We start from the raw sequence: 25,210 nt of genomic DNA on the forward strand, positions 1-25,210 counted from the left end.
GGGTGGGGCTGCCTTGGTTCCGCACGATTTTTTTTTCTTTCACCAGGATACATGACTTTGCCAAAACCGGTAAACTTTTGTATTTGTTCCGGGTAAGATCGCAAAGCACATTTTTTTTTGAAAAACACCGTCCTAGGGTGTTGCGACGAGGTGAGTGCGTTAAACTCACCCACAGGATGAAGGGAAAAAAAACTTCCGTTTGTCTATATGTGCCCAACCATTGATTGGCAAACATTCTGTTGTTCTGTGTGACTTGATTCTTTATATACATTGGATGCAAAATAATGTTCATTTTCCAAATAGAGAGGGGCCGTGTGGTTGATAGTTGATGACGTCACTGTCAGGTGTTTGGGTCACTTTCTTGGTGTGCGGATTGGGGGGGGCGCTGTAAATAATGATGTAGAAAAGTATGCCAGTGGGCTTCCTTTGATGTAGGGGGGCGGGGAGGAGGGGCTGAGGGGTCCTTTCATGCAACGCAATGAGAGTCAATGTTGTTGTATGCTAATCAATGGACGAGAGGAGGAGGCCTCCTTGGCGGAGGTAAACCCAAAAGGTGAACGTGGCTCCCTCCGTCGGATTCTGCCGCAGCCTGCCGGGAAAGGGAGGGGGCGAGCTGGGGGAAGGTGGCGGGGCGGGGGTGGGGTGGAGGGGGGACTGGCCGGGGCTCGACGCGGGACGGTTGCGCTCCTGGATTTCCCCCCCGCTGGCACGGAGCTCTGTCGGCCGTGAATATGGAATGAGAAGGGAAGGCGGCTGGAGATGGGCCGGCCTTGACATCCGCTCCAACTTCCTCGGCTGGCGGCTCGGTTCGGACATGGTAGGACAACAACAACAACAAGCCAAATCAAAAGCGGTTGGGTTCTCGAGCGTTTGGATTCCCGAGACGCGGCGTGCCCAAAAAAGGCCATGGAGCCGAGTTGGGAGAATAATTTGTTTTCCTTTCTCCGTTCCAAATGTCCCAGGTTTAGTTCTTGAGCAGTCTCAGTATGACGTGTGACGTTGACGAGTCCCTCGCCAAACTTCATTCAAAAGCAGGCGGATTAAACAACATGCGGACATTGGCGGATAGTCGCGTTTTTTAGAACATGACTACTGGAGCTTTCTCAACCTACGCGCTCGAAACTACAATTCGGTCGAGTAACCTTAAGCGACACGCAACGCTTTGTATTTAAAAACAAGAACTTTTAGAGTTGGGTCGCCAGCGAAGGGCTTCCTTCGCAGGGCGGAAGTTAGCCTCCGAAACCGACGTACAACTTGTTATATCGTCCTTAACAGGCGTTCATAGCATCTCGCGTTGAGGCCGAATTGGTCAGAACGCCACCTAATAGGAGAACATGAGGTGCTTAATGCCGTTCGCCGCGTCATACTGCCACGAACGTCGCTCTGCTTGGATCGGTGGCTTTTCGCGAGGGACTTTGGCGTGAGAGCGCTACGGTGCGGAAGCGGACCTCTTGTGTCGCCAGGCGGGCTCCTTCGCACCGCGGCTCGGCGAGACGAATGCCGCGCGAAGGCTCGTCCTTCTGGCTGGCTTTTGCCCGGGGCCAGTGGCCGGCCTGACAAGGCCAAGTTCAACTTCCTGCCGGCGGCGGAACGCGCGCGCCCCTGCTTGCGTGTTACTCAGCAGAAAATGGCCGCAGTCGGATACAGCGGGCCGAGGGACAAAAGTGTGGCCAACAGAGGGCCTCCGGTCCCGGCGAGTAGCTGCACATTTAAGAGCCGCCGGCCACGGGCCGTCCTTCGCCCCTCGCTCCATGAATTCAGAAAAAAGTAGCACAGGAGACCGTACCCAGTTTACATTGCGATGACTGATGGGCGAGAAGCAACAAAGTGACGTTTCAGGACTTGGATGCAGTCCAGTCAAAGTGTTGATTTGAAACAACTTTTTAACCTTTCCTGATACAGCGGACAGCACTAACTTATTGCGTCACGTTCTAAAACGAGTATTGGTCTGACCGGTTTATAATGAAGACGGGAACATTGTCTTCAAGAATTGTATCAAAAGTGAAGTGTTATGGAGTGTAATACTAATTATGAAACCGTCATATTCAACGTGTGCCTTGAAAGGGCGTGGCCTGGGGTGCCATGTCGGAGTCTGTCATTAGTTAATCTGCCTGTTAATTTCCGAATTGTGACCTGCAGCAGCTCCTTGTGAGTGCTGTCATTTTGTAAGTGTGTGCTTTACTGCGCCGAATAACCTGAGGTGGCTTTCCTTGCCCACATGTCAGGGCATTAGAGTACCTCAATCGCACCGTTTTATCTCGGCGTAGCTGCGGATTGTAACTTAAAGCTAAACAAATAAATGAATAAGCATCCGCCTGGTAAATTGGGGCTTTCGTGAGCTAACGTAGGACTTGAATAAGAAACATGTACTGTTGAATGCCCGGAGGAGCAAAAACAGGACTTTCCGGAGTTAAATAAAATGTGTGCGCTTTCCCAGTTTTCCCTCCTACTCTCCTTTTCTTTTCCATCACGCCTTTCCCGTCTTCAGACGTATCTGAGTCATACAGGGGACGTCAAGTGTGTGGGTAACAATAACAAAGAGGAGCGACGGGAAGTGATGTCATTGGTGCCAGTGAGAGCAATAGTATTCTCATGCAAACGGGTCTGGACTTCATGGGTCGATGGTACTCATCAGTCCCCTTGTGTCTTGGTTTTCAGGATGAGTTCCATCCGTTCATCGAGGCGCTTCTGCCGCAGGTGCGCGCGTTCGCCTACACGTGGTTCAACCTGCAGGCCAGGAAGAGGAAGTACTTCAAGAAGCACGAGAAGAGGATGACCAAAGAAGAAGAGAGGGTGGTCAAGGAAGAGCTCCTCGGCGAGAAAGCGGAGGTGCGTCAATGTTCATACACGTTTACATTTGTTGCTGTTCATGTTATGGAGTAACTGGTTCAAGGATTTACTGGAAATAATATCAAAATTTGTATGATCATTTTACTTTGTATGATCAGCATTTTTTCTTTCTCATTTATTATATCAAATAGTAGTCACTGATGGCAGAGTGGTCCACTTGCCTGACTTGTGCGTGGGCGGCGTGGGATCGGTGTGAATGTGGGTGTGAATGTTGTCTGTCGCTTTATGTGTCCTGCAACTGACTCGTGACCAGTTGAGTGTCTAGTCCGCCTTCCGCCCGAAGCTAGCTAGGACAGGCTCCAGCAGCCTCCCACCCCCGTGCCCTCTTCGGGATGAACGGTGTTGAAAATGGATGGGTGGATGGATTATATCAGATCATTAATTATTCATGTATGTGTCTGATAGTACAGAGTATATATATATATATAATATAATGTTTGCCTAATATTTGAATAACCCGGCCTGTCTATCAGTTGTAGCCAAATCAATGAATTTTAAAAAATGAGTAAAACGTTGTGCAACCTCTGATCTTATATGATCCATTTCTGTGCATCTACTCGAATTTTAGAAGCCAACAATATGTACTGCATCATACTCGGCACCACTATTTTGAACCTGTCGTCAAACTAAGAAAGGTGGTGAAAATACTGGAAATGCCTCCGAATATAATAACATATAAGCACTATAATGAACGTGAGCAAGCTGTGACAGAGTCGATCAAAATGACTTTTGTAAGGGGCGTAATTTTTTTTCTTTTTTTTTTGATCAGGCACCACGGTGGACTGCCAGGCTCCAAATTAGACATATCGCGCCCATCATGTCCAGCAGAGGGCGCCCTGACTACATGGTTCAGTTTACCGGCAGCATGCTGCTCTTGCTTGCGCCAATTATTTTAGAACGGTGGACCCCCGCTATTCGGCGAGGAAAAGAACCGGGCGGGGAAATAGCCCAAGTCCGCATGTTATTGACACCACCCATCATAATTGCATTGATCAAAGGAAGAAAAAGGCTTGAGTTTTTGTTTTCAAAAAGCAAAAAGCATTTTCCATGAAAAAATGGAATTTGTCCCCCGTTTTATTTTCTTTGGTCAGGCAACTTGGTGGAAAGCTACGGGTCCAAATGAAATCCCTGATGAAGTCACATCCTTATTCAGCACATGGGTGTTGTTGTTTTGGTGGCAGGTGAAGCAAAAGTGGGCCAGTCGGCTTCTGGCCAAACTGCGAAAGGACATCCGACCGGAATGCCGAGAGGACTTTGTCATGTCCGTCACGGGCAAGAAGACGGCTTGCTGCGTCCTGTCCAATCCCGACCAAAAAGGCAAAATGCGACGCATCGACTGCCTCAGACAGGCCGACAAGGTGGAGCGTGCGCGGGCGCGGGCGGGCCCACGGCGTCCCTCGGGGCTGACGCGCGGGTGCTTTTTGCGCTTTTGCAGGTGTGGCGGCTGGACCTGGTGATGGTGATCCTGTTCAAGGGGATCCCGCTGGAGAGCACGGACGGCGAGCGTCTGGTCAAGGGCCGCCACTGCGCCAACCCGCTGCTGTGCGTGCAGCCCAGGCACATCTCCGTCTCCGTCAAGGAGTTGGACCTCTACCTGGCCTACTACGTCCACCGCAAAGGCCAGTACACGTCTGCTGTCTTTTCGTAAACAATTTTGGCTTTAGTCATTTTGTTTTGTTTGTTTAGTTTTCATTAACTTTGTCATTTGTGCCCTGACCCGAAGTGGCGACCAGTCCTCGCGCCCTTTCTCACCCTACAACAGCTGGGATGGGTTCCAGCTCACAAGCGCTATCGAAGATGGGCGGTTGCATATCTTGCAGAGCATGAAGATGGAAAATCCGCATCCTGTTCCGTGGCTATCCTCACACCTTTCCCTCTTCTTTGTGCGCGCAGAGGCCGAGGAGGGCGGCAGTCCCGCTCGGACAGCGGCGGCGTCCGATCAGGAGGACAGTCGCACCGCCACGATGGGTAAGCGTGTAGCGTGTAGCGCCGTGAGCGCGCGGGGTGGCCTTCACTTACCGGCTCGCATGTCGCAGACGGTCCCGAGTTCCAAGATGCCTTTGTGACGTCGGGAGTTTTCAGCGTCACCGAGCTGGTGCAGGTGTCGAGAAGTAAGTCACCCCGTGCGGCTTTCGGCCTCGAATTTGCTTTTTGCTGTGAAACGAATAGCCATCAAAGGTGTAGTCACCTCACGGACTACCTGCCCACCTCATTTATCACTAGCTCCATTCCTCTCACGTCTGGTATAGATCATGAAGCTTAAATTTGTGATATGCTATTTTTGAGCTAGCAAATTTTTGGAAAGAACATTTTTAACTTGAGTTGGCTTTAAATGAGCTTCAACGGCCGTTTGTTATCAGGGGAAATTAAGCACATCCCCCAAGGGGGGGGGGGGGGAAAGGTGAAGATTTTCTTTGAAGGTCACATCACGCAGACCTGAACGCGATATGAGGAAAGCTAATAGAGAAGAAGGCCCGAAGTCAACATGTCCCTGGCATCTGCGTGTGCGATCGTGTGTTTGCAGCTCCCGTCGTATCCGGGGTGGGACAAAGTTTCTCCATCGGGGAGCTCCAAGGCCACCTGGCCTATGATCTCAACCAGGCGCTTCCCCAGCCCGTCAACATGCGGCGCACGCTCGCTAGCGCCTCCTCCAGTGGGTAAGCACGCGCACGCAAACCCGTCAAACGGCCGCAAAGAGCACAACCTGCAACGCAAACTACAACTCCAACGGCCTTCAAGATGGTCATTTGTCTCTAAAATGGTTGGAAGTAAAAGTATACTGACAATTGCAGTGACACTGCCATCTACTGGAATGGATGTGCAATGAGACTGCTAAAAGCAAAAAAAAAAAAAAACCCACGGCATATTAAGAAGGACGTTTCGATCCATATGTAGGAGTAAGCGGCACAAGTCGGGCTCCATGGAGGAGGAGGTGGGCAGCCCAGGTGGAGAATATTACCACTCGCCGTCCTCTCCGGGCAGCAGCTCCAGAAACTGGACGGATGACATGGAAGGAGGTAACGCCACGACAAAGCCAATCTTTGGCCGCGGTGTGCGTTATTCTCGTCTCTCAGTGTGCGTGCGTGTGTCAGGGGCGTCTCCTCCGGTGAAAAAGGCCGAGCTGGACAGTCCTTCAGCCCAGGAAAACTCACCCAGGCTGGGATCGTTCACGCAACATCATCGGCCCGTCATCGCGGTGCACAGCGGTCAGTGGCCACGGAGCCAACTCGCGCTCCACCTCAAATAGAAACCATGTTGCTAAAAAACGCGTTGTTTTTGCGAGCCTTCGTCTAAATGTCAAAGGAAGCGACACGCTGACATGCGTTTGTGCGTGCGTGCGTGCGTGTGTTCAGGTCTGTCCCGTCCGCACCCGTCGCCGTCTTTGCACTTTGCGTCCTCATCTTACTTCCCTCACGGAGCGATCCGTTACCCTCCCCACCTAGGCCAGGACCCCCTGAAGGATCTGGTCTCCTTGGCCTGCGACCCCGCCAACCAAAGCTCGGTGAGCGAGCGCTTCTTTTTGTCTTCTTCCTTCTGCTGCGTCCTGAGAAACTTTTTGTTGTCTTTCCAGCTCAACGGCAGCAACCAGCTCAAAGTGAGCAGCCATTACCTCTCCTCTCAGATGCTGGCCCCCGCCCTGGGGCCGCCCCCGTCCCCCCTGCCCCGGCCCGCCCTGGTCGCCGACGTCAAGCCGCCCAGTAGCTCCTCATCCGAGGGGCCGGCAAACTCGCCCACGTCGCCCAGTAAGTGCTCGGCAGCTCACAAATGCATTTCCGATCCCCATTTCAAAATAAGAGCCTTGAATACACATTTTTCCTGCCCCGATTTCCACACTTGAAACCTTTCCAGCAGTTTTGCTCTTATTTTGGCATTCCTCACTATTGCGCATGGAAACGCGGCTAACCAACGGCGCGGCCATTTGGTTGGTTGGCAATCCTGCTGGCATCGGCATTTGCGTGACCGAGGCCACTTGTAAATCGGCTCCATAGAGTGCGCCAAAGTGGACTGACTGACTGATGATGTCGTCACAACAGCGTACTCGGCCCCCGGGACTCCAGGGACCCCTCCTGCCAGTCGCTCCTCCTTTGTTGGCGTTGCGCCTCGAGACCCAGGTGGACTCTACCAAGCCCAGGTTGGTCCCGATCTTTTTAATTTGCACACAGATACCAGCACGTCGTAGGATTGGACAAAATGGATTTCACCTGCAGGAAGAAGAGATGTCAAGCCGCTTCTTTGTGTTCTTTTTCTACTTACTGTCGTTAGAGAGACAAAGCACTGCACCACTCCACAGCGCCCCCTGCCTTCCATAGCAGAAGGATGTGTACATGTGGCCGACGTCTGTGTTTTTTTTTTTTTCTTTTGGGCCGGACCACCATGCTTGTTTGGCCTGGTCTGGCCCCCGGGCCGCCTATTGAAAGGCCCTGCTGTTGAGTCTAAATGTGTGCTGCACTCTAGTAGCGAGCTCGAGAATAGGAATGTGATGTGTCCTCTAACCGTAGGTGATGGCGTTCGGTGTGCCATTTGCTGCATTGCAGTCGATCTGATCTAGAAAACCTCGCCGCAAAAAAAAAAGAAAAAGAAAATGCTGAGGCTGCACCCCCCCCCCCCCCGACGCGTATCTCGAGGCACCGCTCTAGTCAGAATCGACTTTTGTGACTGTGAGCCGAGTACAGTTTATAGTCGGTCCTATTTCTTGTCATGTTTAACGATGTGTTTGCGTGTGCGTTGCAGTCTTGGTATCTGGGCAACTGAAAGGCGACAGGATCTGTTGTGCGTGTGCTCACACCCAAACGCAAACCATTGAGATCAGCCACCCCCCCAGTGAGGAGGACGGCTTCAGATCGCGGATGGAGGATGTCGGGACACGCGACGCGCTTACGTGCACGGGTGTGGGCGCACGGCGGGCCGTGAGCCACCAGGACTCCAAACGGCTCTCGGGACTGGTCGCCGCAAGGATTTCCCGGGAAAGGATGTCCGTCAACGCCGCCCCTCCCTGCAGGTGCTGCTTACCATATATGCAAATAAGCCTTGCTCTTTTTTCTTTCTGTATTTCCCCAAAGACTCCCAACTAGAGAGAGAGTGAGACGCACCATCTTTTCATTCAAACCTAATTTTTGCACTCCACCCCCCTGCCTCTCCTTTCTCCAATCGTCCCCAAAGAGAGTGAAAACAAAAAAAAGAGGAAAAGCAAAAAAGACCGGGGCTGACAATCGCTGTCGGTGTGAAAACATGAAGTTGGACGCTCAGAAGTACGCGAGCGCCGGCCCGCAGAGAAGGAATGTGGAATGTGCCCCCCCCCCCCCCCAAGAATTGTGCTCGGAATCCATCCCATCCGTCCAGCCCCGCTCACTGGACCTTTTTTTGGAAAGTCTCTTTTGCACGAAATGTCCTAAACCACAGTACGTGCCTTGCCTTCACTTCAACTAAGAATAATAATGACACCTTTTGGAAACGTAACAAAAACTTTTCATGGTACCGCTTCAAGAGCCCCCCCCCCCCCCCCCGCACCCCCCAAAAAAGGTTGCATGCCAGAATGCTTGACGCTTAGTAGCCCAGCCGGTACAGACTTTTGCATTGGCGATGGATCATGTATCCGTGCTCAAGCCAATATCTCCACCGTCCCTTTGTAATCCGGACCCCAGTTGACTTTCCACGCCGACCCGCAATAGGTGAAAATCTGCCATCCACACATCCAACAAAATTCTTTTTTAAAAATGCTTTTAGCCATCAGCCGCGTAAAACGCTTCAGCAGCTCCGTAAAAAAAAAACACTTTTGAAAACTCTCCCGTGCCTGTTCTTCAAAAGATAATCGTTTTGAACTGCCCCCCCCCACCCCCCCGATGTTATTTTGCATGTACGTTTCTCAAGTTTATCCTATAACGAAAACACACGTGTGTCTAAATACTCTGAATGTATGCGAAGCGTTTGACTGGTGGCCGAGCCACACCTGCGCAATTGTGATGCTAATGATGCTAACGCTAACCTCTGTCGGGAGGATAAACTTTTTCTTTGCCAAGCAGAAAACCAAAGCTGACCGTTTTCTTCGTTTAGCCCAATGCTCTTCATTTGCTTTCCGCAACGTCTGTGCGAGGGAGCGCCACGGTAGGCGTCTGCCTCGCCCCGGGGGCCCACCTGGGTGGAGTTTGCCCGTGGCGGAGTGGCTTTTCTCCGGGTACCCAGCTTTCCTCCCGCATTCCAAAAACATGCACCGTCGGTGAATTGAAAATTGTCCCAGGGTGTGATTGTGAGCGCGGATGGTTGTTGCTCTCTGTGTGGCCCGCGATTGGCTAACAACCCGTTGTTTTCTTTGTCAATTGGCTGAGTCAAAATTAATTAGTTGGGTAAATTAGCGATTTATGATATGATTAGTTCATATTTTTAAATGAATTGAAATTACAAAGAAAATCTATGATTTTTTTTGATGATGAATTTGAAAAAAAGAACGTTGATTAGGTGAACATTTTACTGATCAGTGAAATGGTCAGTTTAGTCTTTTTTGTTATCAATTAATTGTAAAATTCATTTTTACATAAAATGTATTTTTTACTCCTTTTTTTTTAAATCAACAACTGAATATCAGTCACATATTGATGGCGAGAATGTCCATTTTGTCCTCAATCTCTCAAGGCACGCTTAATTCGCTATTGATTGTTTTTAATGATTGCGTCTCATGCCGGTTGCAATAAGAATAATCCTTGGAAGCGTTTTTGCGATGAGCAATACGGTATTTTCAATGCGACGATCCATTGGAGACAGCAGTTAGCCTAGTTTCCATGCTAATACTAGCTTGTGAGCTAGCAATGCTAACAAACGTAACGCTGAAAGATTTTTGGGGGTTAGCTTCGCACCGGCGTGCTCGAGAAATTGGAAAAAAAAAAGGGGGCGGGGGAAGAGGGGTGGCGTGTCGCTATAAATGAGCGAAACACCGAGAGCTGTTTTCCACACCACAAAAAAAAAAGGATTCTCGTTTGAGTTGCCGGCAAAAGTACAGGCAAGCGGTGGCGAAGCGGTGGCGAAAGAGAGGCTCGAAGGTAAAAAGTACGCACTCGTTTATTGCTGCCACGCCCCCACCCCACCCCCCCAAAACTGAATGCAAACCACTGTCACAATTTAAGGTGACAAAGTTCACTTGAATGTGATATGTTTCATGTGAAAGGTTTCGCGCGTCTTTGCCTGAAAAGTGCGGCGTTCTAACGCGTTTGTGGTTCAGCGTGCACTTTGGTCATGTCCTGCATCATAACGTCAGTTTTTTTTTTCATGACAAGTTCAACTTTTGATGGGATGAGTTCTCACGTTAAATTTTGATAAGTGTGACTTCCTGTTCTGCTCAACGGTCCTTTGTGTGTGTGCGTGTGTGTTTGATGAATCAAATTCCCATGCCATGTCACTTCCGCTGCTCTCTATGATCCTGTTAAAAAAAACCAGGCCAAAATGATTTCAAAAACGAGATGCCCGATCCCCCTTTAAATTGTCTGAATTGTTTTTTTTTTCTGGTGTGGCAGCAATACGCTTCTGGAGAAAAGGGCTGCAGTTTAAATGCTTTTTTTTTTGTGGCTTTCTTAACAAACAAACGAGCAAAAAAACAAAAAGAAATGCAAAAACTTTCATATCAAGCTTTATTTGCATGACGTGTCAGTTGTAAGAAAGAAATGAGATGCTTGGACTTGACACCATGATGATGATGATGATGTCATCCCAACAAGGACAATGCTCGCATTCAGTCAAGTCTGATAGATTCTTTACTTTAAATATGATTGCCTATGCAAAAACGACAACAACAAAAAAAACAACAACCCGTCAATAAAGAAGCTATATCACAGCTGGATGATGATGATGATGATGATGATTGTTGGGCAATGTACGGGGGGACTGAAAAACACTTCAAATCATCGCACACTCGCCACCTGAGATGCCGACGATTCTATCCGTTCAAATCACGACCGACCCGTTTTTCTCGTCCAAAATGTGCTTGGAACCCGTTTTGCTTTCTGACAAACCAATCGGAAGAATGCCCGCAAGTGCTTTGACAAACGGCCCGTTGATCATCCGCCGCTTCCGTTTTGGTGGCCGTTTCATCTCAAGTGGCTCCGAATAACCAGCGCTGCTCCATCACGTGTTTTTTTTTTTTTTTCTGTTTCCAAAACGACAAGCCAAGAACCAAGTCAAGAGTCGTGTGGAAAAAAAAACGTCAAGGACCTTTACACCTTCTCTCTCTGCTCTCCAACCGGTGCAAGAACCAAATGACAAGGATCGGCTTTCAACCATGTACTGTATTTGGAAGGAACAACCCCCCCCCATCAAAAATCAAGCCAAGAGCCAGATGTCAAATGGTTTATGCCCCCCCCCCCCAAAAAAAGCAAAAATATGGCAAACCCCAACAATAAGACCAGCCTCTGATGACATAAGTTCCAAAATGGAGTTGGTGTTCACTCAAACAGAGTCAGCCTTCTTGGCAACATGTGTGAGAGTCAAGAACCCCAAACAGGTTTTTGTATTTGCATGTTTTTTTGGGGGGAGGGGGCGGGGGCGATCACATTTGAAAAGACGGCATTAATATTGGCGTCAAAGTCAACTCCAAAATTAAGGAAGGTGAAGCTAAACGGCGGCTGTGATTCTTGCATTGTGCATGAGCGCGGGTAAAGATAGCCCAAACAAAAGTTTTCATATTCCTTTAAAATTTTTTTTTTTTAATGTTTGATTCCGGTGGAGTTGCAGAGCGCCGACGCTGACGTCGTCGAGCCTTTAGGCTTGCTGAAGCGGCACGGCGAGCGGGAAAGGACAAATCTGGTGGATGGCGGGCTCGTGGGTGGTCAGCTGCTCTGCGCAGGCGGCATCTTCCGGACTGTCGTGGAACGACGTGCACGTGGGCTCCTGCGCGCCGATCGGGAGCGGCTCGGTATTCTGTCGACGACAAAAGAGAGGGATAAGGAGTCGCTGCGCGCACACGCACGTTGAGGAGATGTTTGGCGTTTTTCCCCGGACTTACCTTTGGCAGATACAACTCGCACTGGAGTTGGCCCACTTCTGCGGTGCCTTGCGAGTAGGAGGTTTCGCAAAAGGCGTGATGCTTGAGAGAAAAAAAAAAACAAACAAGGTACGTCAAGCGCTCAGAGAACTCCGACATTGGAGCGCGTAGCAAACTCACAGCTCGGTCCGGGCAGCGAGGGCTGCAGGCCTCAGGCACGATCCTGGAATGTTTTGGGCAGGTGGTCTCCACCAGAACAAATTTGGGCCAGGTGACCATGCCGCTGCTGGGAATGTACTGCGGCGGGAAGGCAGGAAGGAAGGAAGAAAGAACACACACACACACACACACACACACACAAAAAGGCGTTGAGAAGGACGTTGGCGGTGGTACGCGCTGACGCGGAAAAGAAGACGGTGGTCACCCCGCTCGTCAGTCGAGAGATTTCCATCAGGGCAAAGTAATTCTGGTGGTTGCTCTCCCGGTTGAACTTCTTCACGGCCTCCCGGACCACCTGGACGCTCGTCATGTCATTGAGAGGCAACAAGACGGGGCAGTCGGGACAGGTCCGCGCCATCTCCGCATTGGTGAGTTCTGTTGACGAGAGCCGAACGAAGAAAGGAGTCAAATGGGCGTCTCCCCATTGAGGTCGCGTGGGAGACCCGAGGCGTGGTCGTGTTCGCAGTCCGCTCGGGAGTACTCGTGCGACCTATCCCACACAGCTTCTTGGCTCTACTTGGAACTATCTAACCGAGACGGAGATTCTCCTGCCTTGATGCACCTCTTATGGTTTGCGACAAGGCCTTTTGGAAAGAAATGTGGATTGGAAATCAAACGCGCAGTTCCATACGTTGCCGACAGAGGGAGCTCAAAAGTGTTGACCTGGTTTGGTGATGCAATTGTGAGAGACGACTCTGGCCTCGACTCCCATCACGGACAGCTTGGCGTTGCAGGTGGCGACCGCGCGCTAAAAGGCGCGCGCGCACACACACACACACACACACATACACACACACACACACACCCTTAGCATGTGAGCGCTACATGATCTGATCTGAATAGAGCAGCATTTACCCGCTCGGACGCCATCATGACTTCACATTGGTCTTCGTGTTTGGGGTTGGTGATGTGACAATTGCTCTGGATCAGCTTCATGTTGATGTCAATGTTGCAAGCTCCCTCTCCCTGCGTGCGTGGACAAACAAAATGAGAAAAGAAAACAAAAAGGAGACCAGCAGATCTTTTGGCAGCAAGATTTGCCCAAAGCGCCGCCGGCTCACCAGTTCATAAGCGCTGCTCTGGACCTCGTGCAGCTTGAATTTGAAGCCGTGCTTGTGGACGCCATTGATGTGATGGACGGCAAAGTTGGCCGCCGCCGTCGCGTCGTCCGAGTCGCACGTGACCGCCGCCGAAGACGGCGCCCCGAGGAGGCAGCACAGCAGAACGGCCAAGAGTTGAGCCACCATGACCATGAAGACGACCACCGGGAGCGGGCACAATTCAGGCCAGTCACCGCCGCGCTTTTATGGCCGCCGACGAGGAGGAGGCGGCGGCGGACGGCCAAGGGGAAGGGCCAACCGGGGCGCGAACAAACATAGACTTTCACCGGCTTGTCCGAGTGGACTCTGCCGACCAATCACGGGAGAGCGAATGAGTCAGGTGGTCGGGCGCTCTGAACCTTCAACGACACATGTGGGAAGCGTTGCAGGAAAATCAATCCGAGGAGGACACAAACCAACAAACAAGAGGCTTTGTTGACTCAGCGGTCGCGGTGGGACGGGGGAGAACATGAAATGTTTCGTAATGGCAAAAAGTGCACACAATTTGAGATGTATACTTTTTCTAGATGTATTTTTTTTTCCCAAGAATTGTTGTTTTTTTTTAAATCGGCGAAAACATGTAAAGTGGCAAGACCCAGTTCTCAAAGAAGTGGCTGTTGCTTTCAAACGGGTTGGTGCACCCCAGTGGAGGGAGTTTAGCAGGTCATTTGCCCGAAGCGGTTTAAAGTCCACAAACTGTGCTGTTTTTTTTTTTTTTTTTTACTGGATCCCGAAATTTGTGATCCGTAACAATTCGAAGACCGTCTATAAAAAAAAAAAAAAAAATTGGAGTGCGGCTCTGTCGTAGATCAAGAGAGAGAGCATTTTGTTGCTCGTGTGGCTGCAGCGGATTTTTGCCGCGGGCCACCTTGGGGTGACCCTTGGAGAGCCCGAGTTACCACAACAAAACCAAATAAATGTTTCATCATCACATCGTGTTATTAATTGTACACAACAAAGTGACGCATTACTATTTTTGAAACCGCTCAAGTATTTGGTTCACTTATCGTTGGGGGGGAGTGTAAACAAAATGATTGCAACTTGCTCCGGAGGGCCCGCTCTGTCCTGGGCTGCTCCCTGGACACTCTGGAGGAGGTGGGCAACAGGATGATGCTAGCCAATACAAAAGCTGTGATGGGCAGACCGTCCCACCCCCCTCCAGGGCAGCTCCTTCAGCCAGGAGACCGATACATAAGAAGGAGGGGGAGCGCCGCTGGTTCCTGCCGACTGCTGTCCAGGTCTGAATATGCTTATATGTGTATTTCGTAATGTATATTCACTTCTATACTTTTTGTTGTTCTACTTCTCCCTCTCATCATTTTTGCTGCTGTAAATTGGGAACTTCTCCATTATGGGACAAAGAAAGCTTTCCTGATCTTATCTTAAATAAATCTCAACGCATTTATTAGACATGATAATTTGATATTTCAGTGCAGATTTATAGCGAGGATCGCAGAAATTGACGCGGACGATTTGCTTTGCCGGGCCACATAAAGCGACGTGGCGGGTCGGATCCTGCCGCAAACACACCTGCGTGACGTCATCGCACGAGGATGGCCGAGACAAACCGAAGCCTTGGAGTGGACGATATCGCACTCCTTTGCTTTGCCATCCCCAGAAATAGTCCAAAAAAAGTCCAGAACTGCTTGAATGGCTCTCTCTCTCTCGAATTCCCGAACCATTCTGCCGCAGCACTTCGGCGCGCGCCGTAAGAGATCATTCGGTGTGCCGCGGGATATTTTCCATTGTCACATTGTCAATTCTTAGCAAAGTTTCACGAAGCAAAGGTGCTCGTTCGAGGCACGGCTACAAGCTTCAAGATACGCGTGTCAATGATAACCTGCAATTGATCAGCACACGAGGCGGGTTGATGAACGGGTCGGGCCCGAAAGGCGATGGGCAAGTTGACACACGGCGGCAGCGGCAGCGGCAGCTCTCATGCGACGCCACTTGTCAAGAAGGATTCCGCTCTTGCTTTTGCTCCCCCTTCTTGTATGCCCCAGTAGCAGGTGGGAGGAGCTGGCTACGTGACGTAAGCGGAACAAGACGGTGAGTGATGCCGGAACGCACGTTTCTGTCTCTCGTTTCTTGATTATTATTAGACACAAACGTCACCACTGAACCGCAAACTGTTGAGAAGTCAATCAGGGCTGGAACGACACCGGTCCTGTTCATGCGACGTGTCCTCTGTATCGAGTCTTCATCGCGTGTGATGCGCCGTTCAAAAGTGGAGGCGATTGCTAACTTACATCCGGAGGATGTGTGGCACAACGACAGTGAGCCGTACAAACAAATATTTTCAAGAAAAGCGAGTCGCCAGGCACCCCCCCCCCCCAAAAAAAAAACCCAAAACAAAAGTATCCCATTCCCTCTTGGAAGGTTTGAACGGGTCCTTCATTTCCAATGTCTTCCACCAGAGGGCAGAAGTGCTCCTTGCCAAATTGGCGAGCCTACAATGAGAGACACGATTCGAAAGAAGAGAATCATTCCCTAATTGGCTATGCTGGACGGGAAACTGTTTTCTTTGAATTTTATATCAATCTTTTTTTTTTTTTAACTGACTTGAAGCTATTTTGCTCACCGACTGGACTTTGATTGAATAGTGAGGGAAATGAATGCAGAGCAACGCCCGCCATACCAGATGTGTTGGGGGGTGGAAAATAAAACCCCAACAAATGGAAAAGCTGCCAATACGATGTTTGTTTTGATTAATTAGTCTGGTCTTTTTCTGTCTTCTGGCTGTTTAGCATGCATCGTTTTGGAATGCTGGAGGTCGTCGGAAACATCCACAATTCAAATACAAAGCACAAGAAATCTGCACCATACTGCTTGGATGGGGGGCGGGCTGGCCGGAAGGTGAGCTCTGTTCGCTTACACATAGGTGTCATTTAAAAATATATTCCACCAAAAAACGGGGGGGAGGGAAGGGAAAACCGGGGAATCGTCAAAACAAACAACCCCCCCGCGTGAACAAATCCATAAGCCAGCCTTGTTTTGCTCCCCTCATCATCTCACTGCCTCCTTTCTTCCCGCGCTTCTTCTTCTTTGACGTTGAAGCGAACGCTTCCTTCCAGCTGCCTGTCACGAAAACAAAGCCGTGTTGATACACCAGGCCGCTGCGCGCCATTCCAATCGGACTCTGTTTCCGTGCGGCTTTCCCTCCCACTGCTTCTTTCTTCTCATGAATGATTCAGAGATGAAATGGAAGGGGGGGGGCGCTTCACAGTTCAGCCTTGCTTTCCCCCCCCCTTCATAGTCCAAATATGGATAATGAGAAAGCATCAGGGAGCCTTCATCCCTAAACAATCAGATGTAAATACCCAGAGACAAAAGCTCCGCCCAAAAAAGTGCGAGAGATGATGATGGCAGATGGCAGACGGACGAATGGGAACATCGACGAGACGCCAGTTGTAAAATCGTCTCGGAGTTCATTCTGCGACTTGACCAAGCGATGTGACGGAGTGTCCCCCTGAAGCCGAGGATGGACAACATGTGCACCTGAAGAAAAACTGAAGTACAGTATCCAGTTTATCGCGCTGCTGGAAGGAACCAGCTATGGAAAGAAAAAAAAGTTAAAAAATGCCTTCCGGACACACAGATGCGAACATCAAGTTGCATCACTGTCAAGGCAAGAAGAGTGCAAGCCCGAATGTCCTCCGGGGAGCTCGGAGACTCTTTTAGTCTCTGGAAAAACAAACCTCGTCGCTCGCAAGCGCTTAGAAATCTGCACCTTATGTCAGCCATGAAGTACGCGGTTGAGGCCGCGCAGTGTTTGCGGCGAGTCGATGAAAATGCTGCGATGAAGGAAGACTTCAAAGTGAGGCCCTGGTCGGCAGAAGCCGCCATCTCACGCGCTAAAAGCGTCTCGGATTTGACGCCTGCCGCGCTTTCATTTCAGACGGTATGGAAATGTGGGCGCTTTGACGAGAAACTCCTCTCAAACCGCGTACCCGAGTCAAAGTCAAAATAAAACGATCCAGACTGCCAGGACGTGCCAAGAAAAAGAAAACGTTGTGGAATTGCTCATGAAAGAAGCTAGGCTAACTGTTAGCTTAAACGCTTCTCCTTGTCCTTTTCGTCATGGCGGCTGACTCGGGGGACGTGAATTTTCAGGGATCGCGGTCCCTCTGCGGCAGCTTCGTATTGGAACCATGGAGGCGCGACGCCAACAGCACCGCACGGGAACGACCCGAAGCAAAGGGCTCACGGCCTCCGCGTCCCAAAACGCGCCGCCAGAACGCTCGAGCGTAATCCGAGCCGGTAATCCATCAAATTTCTCCCGCAAAGTGCAAAATGTGCTTGTTTGAGCAAGAAAACGCGGTCGAAGAACAGAGCGAATGGTAACATGACGGCGGGGTGGCGTAAGCGGAGCCCAAGCGTCGTCTGGGGAAACGATTCCGTGACAACACCGCGGGGGGCCCCTTTCAATCTTTCATGGCTCCGTGCTGAAAGGTGACCATTACGCTGCCCCTTGTCACATTTACCAAGGCGTAGAATCCTTCATGTCTGACATCTCGCTTGCTTTGACAATTCCTGGGCCTGTGTGTGTGTGTGTGTGTGTGGGGGGGGGGGGGGGAATTTGACTTGAATGACTTGAAGGAAACCTTTTTGTACACAGCGGCATTTTCATCCAGTGTTAATGAACAGCCCAAAGCGTCGGAATGCAAATAGCGTACAGCAATCGGGAGTAGAGAAAGAGGGCGACGGATGGGGGCGGGGAGGGGGAGGGGGGCGGACGGGTTGGAGCGAGCCATCATCGCAATGATGAATGAGAGTGTTGGCGGAGGGCCTCGGGCGATCACTCACTCACTAAGACAGCCGTCTGCGGCCCCAACTTCATTAGGGCCACGCAGTCCCATCAGCGGACTCCCCCCCCCTCCCCCCTCCGATAGGAGCGCCAGAAAAGATCACTTTGACCGCTCGTAAAAGGCTCCGCCCACTCGGAGCCTCCGCTTGGTTCTCGGTACCCGGACTAGCGTCTGGGCCGCAGACCTCAGGCAGCAAGCAGTGACCTCAGAGAGGTCAGCTGGGACCAGGCCATTGCAAGAAAACCCAAAACAGGACCAAAGTCAAACTGGAGGCAGTGAAGGGATGCCCGAGTAGCGGTCAAAAAATGAACGGCGGCATTCGGGACCAACTGCAATTACTTCATGGAGGATCGGCCGACTCTAAAGTCAAGTGCGTGACGGTTATCCGGCCATGATGTGGCCAAGGCATGAAGGACTGGAGAAAGTCGAGGCTTTTCACTTCAGCCCGCTGCCTAAGATGAAAGAAACGCTGCACCAATTAGCCGGTGCCGTTTCGAATCGCGGTCCAGTTTCGCAGCAAAAAATTGGACACCGTCGGCTCCTTATTTTAATAAGGAGCCACGTTGCGTCCAGGCGGAATATTTCAACCAGGCCGTCTTATCCTCTGCGAAATGAAGATCCAATTGTGCGCCGCTTGCTTCATCTTTGTCATTTCAGTCCCTTGGTTAAACTTGCTGTACATTGATCGCGCTCCTCCTTGGCAATTTGCTGCAATATATGCGTGTGTGTGTGTGTGTGATTACTCGCGGTGTGATCGATGAGGTGCCGTTGCCGCCCGCTCTTCGGTGCCGCAGTCGGAGCAATACGAGTGGCACCGCAGGAAGTGAAAACAACGTACGCAGAAAACCGCGGTGACTCGTCACGGCATTATTTCAAGTTCAACGTTTTGCGTTAGTATATAGAAATAAGATGCAGGATGATGAGGCGAGCGGGTTACACGGTAACGAGCAGAGGTGTTGTGAACCCAAATATACATTCTGCAGTTCATCGACACGTGGGCGGAAGCGATACGAAAGGCCCGCATCCAATATTTACGGAGCAAATTAGCTTCCTTTCAAAAGTGAGTGAGAACGTCGCATGAAATATTCACGACGGAGGATATGTAATTAGAACTCGAGTGTATTTCCCCAGCACTTGAAAACAACCGGCGCTGTATGCAAAGTGCCGTGCGTGAAGCCCCCCCCCCCCAAAAAAAAATTCATACGACCATAAATGAATAACGAGGGCAGTAGAAAGCACAAAAACGGTCCGGGAAAAAAAAAAGACATTCAAAAGTCATCTTGCGCTAACTGGTGGATCGTAGAACAAATAGTGCTCAGCGCGTAACTAAAGAAAAAAACAAAACGAGACACTTTGGGACTTAGTTTGAAATTGCGAGCCAATAAAAAGCGGGGGTATTAAAAAGTCAGCTTCTCCTTGTCGCTGTCCCGACACAAACGATAGTCGGAGCGTATTGCGGCGACAGCGATTCCGCCAAGTATATTGGACTTCATCTCCGAGCGACGGGACCTCTCAAGTGCTCTCGCAAAGAATGAGAGGAACTCCAGCGGCTCCCAGACGGCCACGGCGAGGATGCAGGCCAAGGCAGCGCAACTAATTCTCTGGCTTCAGAGAAAAGGTTAAAGAAAAAAACTAAAACCAAAAAGCCACAGCTGCTAACTGCAAATGATGGACAAGCGGGCATTTTCCACGCAAGGTCAACAAAATGAGGAGAAGGAAGACAAACAAAAAGAGAGAAAAGTCCATTCCCAAAGGACATTCCGGCATCCCAATCGAGCTTGCATAATGAAGGTAATTGTTTAACGATTTAATTAAGATAAATAAACGGAGCGTTTTCACTCAACCCCCCCCCCCCACCCTCTCTTTATAATCGACTTGATTGAAGTTGCCTGCCGATGCGTGCCCCGGCGATTGGCTAGCAAGCGGTTCAGGGTGCCCCTCCCCCGCCTACCGCCCCGAAGACCGCCGGGATTGGCTCCGGCACTTTTTTTTTTCCCCGGCGAGGTATATAGCGTGCCGCGTATGTGTCCCGCGGCATTTGAAAAATAAAATTGGTATTTTCCGAGTGGCACGCCGTCGCAATAAATTGTAGCTGCAACTCTCGATCTCTGCTGGATGGCTTTGGCGCCATCTGGTGCCGCGACTGCCCCATGGCACCCAAACACCACGGAAAGTCTTTTGCTACCTTGATGTTTTTCTCACCGTCGCTTGTTATGGCGACACTGGCGTAGCCTATCGTACGCCATTTCTTCATCGGCGTTTTCCCTCGTCTTGCGACGCGTTTTGGATCGAGCCTCGTCTCCGGACGCTCCCTTTTCCGAGCGCGTCGGCGGTAACGCCTCGTTATCCTTGCGCTAGAACGCGGCCGTTAAACTCAACCTTCATCCGAAGGCGGCCCCCTCGGTCCGTTTAAGAGCCGATCCCAAGGCCTCGCGCTTGATTGGCCGGTTGAACTATGAAAGCTAATGGGCCGTTCATGTGAAGACTAGCGGCCGTTGGACTCGCTTCTGTGGATAGTTTGTCATTTGCAGAGTCGCCGCTCTGTTTCACCAGCACCCATTTTTTACTTTTAAGGCATCGCCGCCGCTCCGAGCGACGCAAAATAGCTTGCGGGGTGCGGGGGGGGGGGGCAGTCGTCCTATAAGCCATTGAAAAGCGACTAAGTTGACCCGGTCGCCGCACCAAATGATTTTCTTGCTTCTTGAAAATGTTTCCTTGGAGTTGAGAGAGCAGGACCGATATCCGGAGAGGTCATTTAGTTTTTTCTTTTTAAAGGTTAACACAAAAAGTTCTAAATTTGTATGCGGAGGTTTTTTTTTTCCGCTGCAACAAGGAAGCGATCCGAAGAAAGTACCAAAGGGCCTCACGTGCCCACAGTTGACAAATATCAACAACATCCCCTGACCTTAACTCCGAGAAGGGCAAGTACCGCCCCCCGCGCCCCTTCAAATGCCAAGGAGTCCAAGTCAAGTTCGAAGTCCCACTTTGATGCCTCGTAGCTCTGGCGAGGAAGCTAGTGCTAATGATCCCCTTGCATACGTGTAACAAAATAAGAGCGCAAACTGACTTTTCTTTGCCCGTTTCAGTCTGGCCGTCTTCCAAATTTCAAAGTGCATAATCAGGACAGCTAAATTTGAGACGTGAGGACGCGCGGGGATGAAAGAAGCCAAGTTTTGAGCTACCGCACTTGCTGCTGATGAGCCTCCCATGAATAAATGACGAGGTTTGAAGCCAGTTGCTTTTGCTCTCAGTGATTCCACAGCAAGGCTTTAACGCGCCCCAGTTGCAACATCAAACCAGGTCTGCGCTAATTACGTTTCGCTTTGAATGGCGCTAATAAAACATGGGGATTTATTTTTTTTTTTTATTAGCAAGAACACGGGGGCGACGGCAAGTGGCGGGCGCCACAGAAACGGCCTTTATTAGCATTCGTGGCGCCCTCCGTCCAAAACACAATCTCATCTCTGTCGTATGGGCTTTAAAATTTTTTGTTGTTGTTGTTGTTGCGAAACGGCGCCATGTTGTCCAGATGAGGAGCCTCAATGCTTGAGTGTCGACCTCTTGCACTCCGGCTTCTTCCCCCTTTCCGGCGTTTGTGAGTCCGAATGATCGTTTGTCTTCACGCAGCAGTGACTTTGTACGATCGCTCTTGCGCCGGCGTTACGCCATCGATGAGCTCCCCCCGTTGAAGGCCCGCCTCCTAATTGCAAGCAGAAATCATCAGAGCGGTGACTGACCTTGTCTTGCGTCTGTCGCTTCCCCCTCGCCGATGATTTTCACACGCCGATCGCATGACAATTCGTCCCCCCCCCCGCCACCAGGCAGGCACTTGTGATGTGATTTGTGGCCAAACCGGAAATAACGAGGAGCTATTTTGCGAAGGCGGCGTAGCGCCTCCAGCAAAGTCACACGGACAAGTTGTTTACCACGTCGGGGTCCCTTCTGCGACGACAGCGTGTCCTTTTGCATTTGGACGGATCAATATCGCATCGTTGAGCGCCAGCGGACAAAAATCGACAATGACTGAAACAGCAAAAATGATTTGCTTTGACATCTTTTTGACTTAGTGCAAAAAAAGAAAATAAATCTGATGCCTCTTGCGAGTAGCATCAAGAGGCCAGCGGCAGCATTGCGGAGCAACTGGAAAGGCTTCATGGAGGACCCCTCGCTGGACATCTTTTCAAACTCGTCTTTTCACTCTTTGGCTTTGGACTCGAGACTTGAGTCGGACTCCTTTTGTGCTTTCTACCGTCCGTCCTGGTGATTCATTTTTTTTTTTGCTGTTGTATGAATTTGTTTGCACTCCCGTCCAGCACACGGTCCTGGAGAATGCACTCGAGTCGAGTCGCGTCCCTGCAGCGTGGCGCTTCAAAATGTTTTTGTCCCATCTGCTGACTCTTTCGAGCACTTTGAAATGATTTAGCTCCGGTTGGTGCCGGACACATGAGAACTAAAAAAAAAATCAATGCCGCGTGGATGCGCAATGCTAATTGGGCTCATTCCTCTTTGGCTTCGGACGTTTTGGATTCGGCGTTTGCACAAGCGGCCCCTTCAGCCGTCGGCGTGGCTCTGATAAAAGGCGGCGGCGCGCTTGCGCCGGGGCGCGATTGATCTTCGGCGCCTTGGCCGCACCCCCGTCTGCCGCCCGCGAGCATCCGAGCGTTGCGACCAGGCGACATCAGTCACGCGAGCCGCATTAAAAAGGCATCAGGCCGAGCGGCGGATTTCACGTTGCGCTTATCTGACAAAGAGTACCTGCTGCGGAATTGAACCGAGCGCCGCCGTCCTCGTGCATCACCGTCGCCCGTGTGACAACCTGGTGACTTATGGAGTCGCCCGAATGCACTGCGAGCACTTTTGGTCCAGATGAATTCTATACATGGAATTGATGAGATCTACGGTTCTCTACCCCCCCCCCCCCCTCCCTGGCGTGTAATTTCCTGATCGCTTTGTTCAGAGTCACGGGGAGAAGAGATTGAAGCTCGGAAGGACGGGGTGGGGGGGGGGGGGGGGTAGGCGGCGAAAGGGCCAAATGAGAAAAGGCAAGGCAGCCGGAAAGAGCGGAGCGAGAAGAGTGAAGCTCTTCGGCGGCGGTAATTTGATTTCACGCGGCTCACCGTGTTCCGCCGTTGGGCGGAAAGGTCATCATGGCGGCCGTCTACCAAGCGTTATTACACCGCCCGAGAGCAAAGTGATGTGTTCGGGCTGGATGATCGCATCTCCACGGCACTTGGCCACAGTCAATTTCCACCTCTGTTATTCATTTGTCATTTGGAGGGGGGGGGGGGACAAAAACAAGCAAACAAAAAATGCTTTCGCGTGGCCGGGCTCGCGGGTCACGCTACCGGCCCAATTCTTCTTCATTAATTGAAAACGCCGGCGGTCATCCCATCAAATATGCACAACGTTAATTTCGCAATGACCGGCGTGTCTTTGTTGAAAGAGGCCCTTTCTTCCGCTTGCTATTTCCTCCTCCGGACGCCATCGGAACGAGCGGAAGATGCACAAAGGCGACGAGCGGACCGCCTACCGAATCCAGCCGCAAGGAGAAGCGTAGCAAATAGCTGGTGACAGCGCGCGGCGGCGCCGCCGCCATCTCAGCCCACCCGCGAGCACCCAGCTCAGTCCTGAAGCCATCGCGTCATTGCGCCGCCATGACGTATTCGCCCGCAGGGAACGTTTCGCCGTTTGTTGCCCGAGACGCCGGCGTAGCGCTGAGCTCAGATGTGGCCTGAGAGTGCGTTGCGGATGGCTAATCAAAAACGGCGACTGGTGACAAGGTAGCTCGGATAACCCCGACAAAGCAAAGACAGCGGCGAGGCCAGGCCGCATCGAACAGGGGCGGCTGCATCAAAGCACTTCTGAGTAGCTACGAATATTGCAACACACGCGCACCAACAGACCGACTTGAGATTTTTCAAGCTTTGTGATCAAAGAGGCGCAGGCGCAGGCGCAGGCTCACGTCCGTGACCTGATTGCATGAGCGATGCGCTCAAGTTGACTCCGTCTCAAAGTGTGCAGCATTCCCTTTACCGAGGTGCTTGAGTGGAGCCTCAGACAAGCGGAGTGGGGGGGAGAAGGGGGGGGGGGGATCACTTTTGACATGGCGTCTCTGCTGGTGTGCTATTTTTTTTTTTTTTTTGCCGCATTGGATCTGATGCAAGAGCATCAAAGACATGAGGTGGGAGTAAAAGTTTCCAAAGTATGTGAACGTGCGCGGCTTCACGGTGTCAAAATCAATGGAGGCCTTTTGTCAAAGCGCCTCCGAGTCGCTCACCGTGGAGAAGCGCAAACACGCTTCGGATTTCTGATGTCACATTTCGGGGCTTTTAATTAATCAATCTCCCCCCCCCCCCCCTCACCCACCACCCCCCCTTACAAACTCTCACCTGATCACTGCGGAGGGCTTTGTGGATTTAGAGCACAAGGAATAATGTGATCAGGGATAAATTCATGAAGTCGAAATTAATTAATGATTAATTAATCAATTAATTAATTAAGAGTAATAAGTAATTAATTGATTGATGGATTAATTATTAATTAATAATAATTAATTATTATTACAGTTGGATGGGCTTGGCACCAAACATCCGGCAGGACGTCTTTCCGTGACTCTTTGGGTCCCTCTGACGCAGCCGCGGGCGTTGTCCGTCGCAGCCGACGCAACAAGTGAAGCGTTGCGCATCATTAACGCCGTGATTTGGTGACTCCTCCTTCTTTTACTTGACAGACAATTCTTGAGACTGGGAACAAAAGAAAAAAAGAATATCGATTTTTAAATTTTTTTATAAGACCCACCCACCCACGGTGCAGAGGTACTGCATGTGTCTTTTGTTGAGGTTAGTAGAATGGCAAATGGGCAATTTCCCATGATGCATTGGAATCGCCTCCCTGCCCCCTTCTCCATCTGTTCGTTTTCATATCATATTAATGGTTGTTACTAACTCTGCACTCCCCCCCCCCCCCCCCCCCCCTCACTCCACAGCAGCTGTTTTGTGCCACTGGAGTTGCGGCGTCACCCCCACCGCCATCGCCGCCAATAGCCAAAGCGGCCACCTTGTGTCAGCGCTTTCATTTTTCTGTCACTGGGATGAATTCATGTTTTTTTTTTCCTAACCCACAATTGGAGACATCGAGACGACATCAAACCGCAATTGAGAGCCGACGGCATTTTCAACTAAAATTGCCGTAAACGCGAAGCCAAATCGGCATGGCGCCAAACAAGGCTCAGCGTTGCGTTTTGCCACGGCGCGCTGAGCTCACAGCAT

General features: G+C 50.8%; 2 protein-coding genes and 1 long non-coding RNA gene across 5 annotated transcripts; 2 read left to right on the plus strand and 1 right to left on the minus strand.

Annotated features, from left to right (window-relative positions):
* The first annotated feature begins 617 nt into the window (after nucleotides 1–617).
* nfic (nuclear factor I/C) lies at nucleotides 618–8,352 on the plus strand. 3 transcript variants are annotated; one of them, XM_052074042.1, is made up of 13 exons: nucleotides 619–817; nucleotides 2,659–2,829; nucleotides 4,032–4,208; nucleotides 4,286–4,469; nucleotides 4,744–4,818; nucleotides 4,887–4,961; nucleotides 5,375–5,507; nucleotides 5,746–5,867; nucleotides 5,943–6,056; nucleotides 6,204–6,352; nucleotides 6,422–6,593; nucleotides 6,885–6,982; nucleotides 7,582–8,352. In XM_052074042.1, the coding sequence occupies exons 1-13, from the start codon at nucleotides 737–739 to the stop codon at nucleotides 7,600–7,602; spliced, it is 1,572 nt and encodes a 523-aa protein (XP_051930002.1). In that variant the 5' UTR covers nucleotides 619–736; the 3' UTR covers nucleotides 7,603–8,352. The 3 variants fall into 3 exon arrangements, with proteins under 3 accessions (XP_051930001.1, XP_051930002.1, XP_051930003.1); XM_052074043.1 differs by lacking the exon at nucleotides 619–817 and adding an exon at nucleotides 832–1,132; XM_052074041.1 differs by having other exon boundaries at nucleotides 618–817; nucleotides 6,204–6,593.
* Nucleotides 8,353–11,375: 3,023 nt separating this feature from the next.
* LOC127606056 (alpha-2-HS-glycoprotein-like) lies at nucleotides 11,376–13,418 on the minus strand. Its single transcript, XM_052074052.1, has 7 exons — nucleotides 13,096–13,418; nucleotides 12,890–13,000; nucleotides 12,698–12,782; nucleotides 12,240–12,409; nucleotides 11,996–12,112; nucleotides 11,837–11,917; nucleotides 11,376–11,751 (listed from the first exon to the last, which is right to left on the minus strand). The coding sequence occupies exons 1-7, from the start codon at nucleotides 13,285–13,287 to the stop codon at nucleotides 11,593–11,595; spliced, it is 915 nt and encodes a 304-aa protein (XP_051930012.1). The 5' UTR covers nucleotides 13,288–13,418; the 3' UTR covers nucleotides 11,376–11,592.
* Nucleotides 13,419–14,997: 1,579 nt separating this feature from the next.
* On the plus strand, nucleotides 14,998–23,222 carry LOC127606063 (uncharacterized). Its single transcript, XR_007963724.1, has 3 exons — nucleotides 14,998–15,183; nucleotides 15,882–15,990; nucleotides 22,900–23,222. It is a non-coding gene; the product is annotated as an uncharacterized LOC127606063 (long non-coding RNA).
* The last annotated feature ends 1,988 nt before the right edge of the window (nucleotides 23,223–25,210 follow it).

This window comes from Hippocampus zosterae, chromosome 8 (assembly GCF_025434085.1).
Source record: "Hippocampus zosterae strain Florida chromosome 8, ASM2543408v3, whole genome shotgun sequence".
In the NCBI taxonomy this organism is placed as follows: Eukaryota; Metazoa; Chordata; class Actinopteri; order Syngnathiformes; family Syngnathidae; genus Hippocampus; species Hippocampus zosterae.

Excerpts from the sequence above, each read along its gene's own strand:
- LOC127606056 (XM_052074052.1), bottom strand. The coding sequence starts at position 13,287 with ATGGTCATGGTGGCTCAACTCTTGGCCGTTCTGCTGTGCTGCCTCCTC. Across the intron at positions 13,001-13,095 it reads AGAGCAGCGCTTATGAACTG|GGAGAGGGAGCTTGCAACAT; the intron begins GTGAGCCGGCGG and ends CCACGCACGCAG. Across the intron at positions 12,113-12,239 it reads TCTCTCGACTGACGAGCGGG|TACATTCCCAGCAGCGGCAT; the intron begins GTGACCACCGTC and ends TTCCCGCCGCAG.
- nfic (XM_052074041.1), top strand. The coding sequence starts at position 737 with ATGAGAAGGGAAGGCGGCTGGAGATGGGCCGGCCTTGACATCCGCTCC. Across the intron at positions 818-2,658 it reads GGCGGCTCGGTTCGGACATG|GATGAGTTCCATCCGTTCAT; the intron begins GTAGGACAACAA and ends CTTGGTTTTCAG. Across the intron at positions 6,057-6,203 it reads CGTCATCGCGGTGCACAGCG|GTCTGTCCCGTCCGCACCCG; the intron begins GTCAGTGGCCAC and ends GCGTGTGTTCAG.